The 1,748-nt window shown below is 64.9% G+C and overlaps 1 protein-coding gene across 1 annotated transcript in view; it reads left to right on the plus strand.

Annotated features, from left to right (window-relative positions):
• SCN5A (sodium voltage-gated channel alpha subunit 5) overlaps positions 1–1,748 on the plus strand; it is a 93,645-nt gene that overhangs the window by 58,874 nt on the left and 33,023 nt on the right. The window contains 1 exon segment of the mRNA XM_015568313.1: positions 71–244. Coding sequence (XP_015423799.1) covers positions 71–244 — 174 coding nt within the window.

Consider the following 1,748-nt stretch of genomic DNA (forward strand, 5'->3'; position numbering starts at 1 on the left):
TTGATGCCTCAGGCAGGGTGGCATGGCCGTGGTCGGGACGCCATGTGCCCTTGTCCCACCTGGTCCGCAGGCCTTCGAGGACATCTACCTGGAGGAGCGGAAGACCATCAAGGTTCTGCTGGAATACGCCGACAAGATGTTCACCTACGTCTTCGTGCTGGAGATGCTGCTCAAGTGGGTGGCCTACGGCTTCAAGAAGTACTTCACCAACGCCTGGTGCTGGCTCGACTTCCTCATCGTGAACGTGAGTAGCTCAGGGGGCACACGCGGGGCGTAGGGGCCTCACCTCTGATGGACGGCTGCTGTTGCCCAAGAAAGCTCGGGGGCCTGGCCCTCAAGGGCGGCACCAAAGCCAAGTCTTGAGCACGGAGCGAAGGGTCCGAGCATAGCCCTATCACCTGCAACTGAAGGGTCCCAGGTTCGATTCCCATCAAGGGCAGGTACCTTGGTTGCAGGCACATCCCCAGGAGGGGGTGTGTAGGAGGCAGCTGGTCGATGTTTCTCTCTCATCGATGTTTCTAACTCTCTATCCCTCTCCCATCCTCTCTGTAAAGTGAAGACACTGGCAATGCCCTGGGGCGGGCAGAGTGCACGGAAGCTGGGGTCCCGGGGAGAGACCTAGGCCCTGCTGTCTGGGAGGATGAAGAGAAATGGGAGACCTGGGCCCTGCCGTAAGAACCCCTAATTTGGGGAGACAGAGGAGCAGGGAGGACCTAGGCCCGGTCCTCAGGAGCCCCCTGGCTTTGGGGGGAGGCTAGAGCTAGACTCACCATATGAATCGGTGAAGAGCATTGCAGGCCGGGGTGTGAGCCAGGGCAGGAGTGGGAGCTCACCCTCCCGGCATGGCTGTGCTGTGCAGGGGCCATGAGTATGTGAGAGTCTGTCAGGCCCGCTAGCCACGGGGCCAGGGTTGGTGCAGAGGTGCTGGCCAGGCAGGCAGGAGAGGGCCTCCTGGCTCAGGGAGATCGGACCACCTGGGGAGCAGGAGCTGGGGGGGAAGGGAAGTGGGGGAGGGGGAATCACCTGTGAGAAGGAGGAAAGCCATGAACGCTGACCCAGAGGTTCTGGGGGGCTGCCCCGGCCGATCAGGGGTTCTTGCCTGCCCACCTGTGTCCAGGGAGGGCCTGGAGCAGGAGGTTGCACCCAGTTGGCAGAGGAGTAGGAGGCGCCTACTCCACAGCTACCCAGGCCCAGGACACTGCTGGGTGCCACGCAGGGTGCGTGCAGGGTCCCACGGGGGAGGGGGTGGGGGGGTCCTGAGCACAGTCAGGCAGGAGAGTGGCCAGAGGCGGGCACTGAGCCGGGCGTGGAGCAGGTTGGGTCTGCGCTCCCTGGGGGCAGAGGAAGCCCGGCGAAGGCCAAGGGCTCGGGTGAGGGCTCCCCCTTGGGTTGTGGTGGGTCCTGCAGGCTGGGACACGCTCCCCAGAAGTGACCCACGGCTTCTGCGGTCGGCCTCGGGCCCTGCCCAGCAGCGGGGGCTGTCCTTCCTGTGGGTGCAGAAGAGGCTCCGGCCTGTGCTCCGTCCCACACCCTCTCAGAGGCCCCAGGAGGCCAGGGCCAGGCTGGGCGGAGGTCAGGCCTGGAGTGGCTGTGGCGGGAGAGGCTGCGTGGGTTCGAGTGCATGTGGAGATAAGACCGGGTCGTGGGGCCTGCAGTCCGGGCCTCTTTCTGTCACCCTGTCTGTGGCTGAGAGGGTGCTAGTGCTGGGGTGAAGGGGGGAGTCCGGGGGGAGAGAGGCGGGGGGGGGG

This window comes from Myotis davidii, unplaced genomic scaffold, assembly GCF_000327345.1.
Source record: "Myotis davidii unplaced genomic scaffold, ASM32734v1 scaffold663, whole genome shotgun sequence".
In the NCBI taxonomy this organism is placed as follows: Eukaryota; Metazoa; Chordata; class Mammalia; order Chiroptera; family Vespertilionidae; genus Myotis; species Myotis davidii.